This window comes from Microtus ochrogaster, linkage group LG9 (assembly GCF_000317375.1).
Source record: "Microtus ochrogaster isolate Prairie Vole_2 linkage group LG9, MicOch1.0, whole genome shotgun sequence".
NCBI lineage: Eukaryota > Metazoa > Chordata > Mammalia > Rodentia > Cricetidae > Microtus > Microtus ochrogaster.
In genome coordinates, this window is record NC_022034.1 from 982,572 (window position 1) to 984,486 (window position 1,915).

Here is a 1,915-nt window from a genome sequence, read left to right on the forward strand (position 1 = left end):
AGTATATAAATGTGTGAGAGAGAAGAAGAGAGAATAAAAATATAAAAAGCAATGTTTTAGTTCCCCAGTTTCAGAAGTGATGTACATTAATATTTAAATTTAAATGTCTGAACATTTTTTGGATTACTGCTGTGATACTTTACCTACAATAATACATCGGCATTGTGAACATTTCTGCACTTTCTCACTGCTTAAATGATTGTAAAAAAAAAGAGTGATACTGATGAAATAACAAACATATGTCAGAAAAATTCAACTTTCCAAAGTGGATAAAATAGACTTAATTGATTATTGTCCTATACAAATGTAAATTACAAAATTATTTAGTAATGGAGTCAATTTAATCTGCACTCTACATGAAAATATGTGCACATAGATTTAATTTGGTGCATCGGAAAGAACAGAGTGATCATGACCATGCTTTTCCTGACTCAATTTGTTCTTGAACTTTATTTCTGAAACTGTGCCAAGTAATCGTGCCTGGAAATTGGCCCCTGTAGATGACCACATGTTGCATGATGCTCATTGTTCTTACATATGAAGAACCTGGAATCATAAGGCAGAAGGGCAAGGAAACCACTCGCCTATTTTTACCACAATAATTCCTGGGCTTCATTTGGGCCATACTTTCCCAAGAAAATTTTCATTTCACATAGAACAGCATAAAATTTCTAGGGTGTTAAAATTATCTTCACAATATGAATAATGAATTCAGAGAAAATGTAGGAACAAATACCTAAAAATAATAAATGATTTAGTACAGATATTTTCCAAACCTTATGTAGATTCCATATGTTATTTTGAAAAAAAGAAGAGCAAATAAAATTTTGGGGGCATAGAATATTAAAAAAGGCATTTGTTTTTTGCTTATTCCTCATGAATTTTGGTTCACAGTAAGTATTTTTAAAATCAGAATGATTTAGATAAGTTAAAGTAAAACAGAAGTTCCATTAAGAAAATCTGTGTACAGGTATCATTTGTTAATCTTATAAGTAACCCAGAATTTTTGTCGACAGAGATGTGTAGTTCGTTGAATGAGATTCTCTGATAAAAAAAAAAAAAAACATCTGATACTGCAGTTATAGAAAACTTTGACTTTGGACTATCAGGTAATAGGAACATCTTATCATCATTAATATTCCTATTAGAATTGAAATTTATTTGTAATCAGAGTTATTTGGCATTATTAAGAAATAAGGAATTAATCATGTATTAGGTTTGCTATGCATCTTTGTTTACAATTTATGCAATATTTAAATCGTGCTTAATTAACTCTATTAATAAAAATTAGAGACACAGAATCATAAGTAGAATTTGGTCCCAAAATCTATTTATATACATAGACACAATTGTATTAAATTCTCTTCATTTATTTGAACTTTTTGCATTATTTCTCTAATATAAAAAAGGGATAAGTAGTAGGTAATAGAGGCTAATATTTGTTGTAGCCTAAATGAATTATTTAATGACAGTACTACTTCCACCAACATTGTGAAGTATGCTAACCAATATGAGCGCATAAACAAGTAATGCTTTATATATCTGTCTATTTGGGCAATTAAATTTTATACAAACTCAAACTGTAATATAATTTTGTTTGAGAGAAATCACAATTATAATAAAGGACTTTTAAATGCATATACACAAAACATTTTAAATCACTCAGGTTAAGTATTGTCTTTAATTTCTGTAGATTTTAGAACCATTGATTATGAATGCCTGGAACCACACTAATGAGTCTAACTTTATACTTATGGGATTGACAGATTCCAAGGAGATCCAGCTAGTCCTCTCTGTCCTCTTTCTCTTTATATACATGGCCACTGTGCTGGGGAACACAGGCATGATGCTAATCATTCGTCTAGATGTCCAGCTTCACACTCCGATGTATTTCTTCCTCACCCACTTGTCATTC

At 30.3% G+C, this 1,915-nt stretch overlaps 1 protein-coding gene across 1 annotated transcript in view; it reads left to right on the forward strand.

Annotated features, from left to right (window-relative positions):
• Positions 1–1,711: 1,711 nt before the first annotated feature.
• Positions 1,712–1,915, forward strand: part of LOC102002120 (olfactory receptor 8H3-like) — a gene marked incomplete at its 3' end in the record, with an annotated part of 22,218 nt that continues 22,014 nt past the window's right edge. The window contains exon 1 of the mRNA XM_005363481.1: positions 1,712–1,841. Coding sequence (XP_005363538.1) covers positions 1,712–1,841 — 130 coding nt within the window. The remainder of the gene's footprint in view (positions 1,842–1,915) is intronic.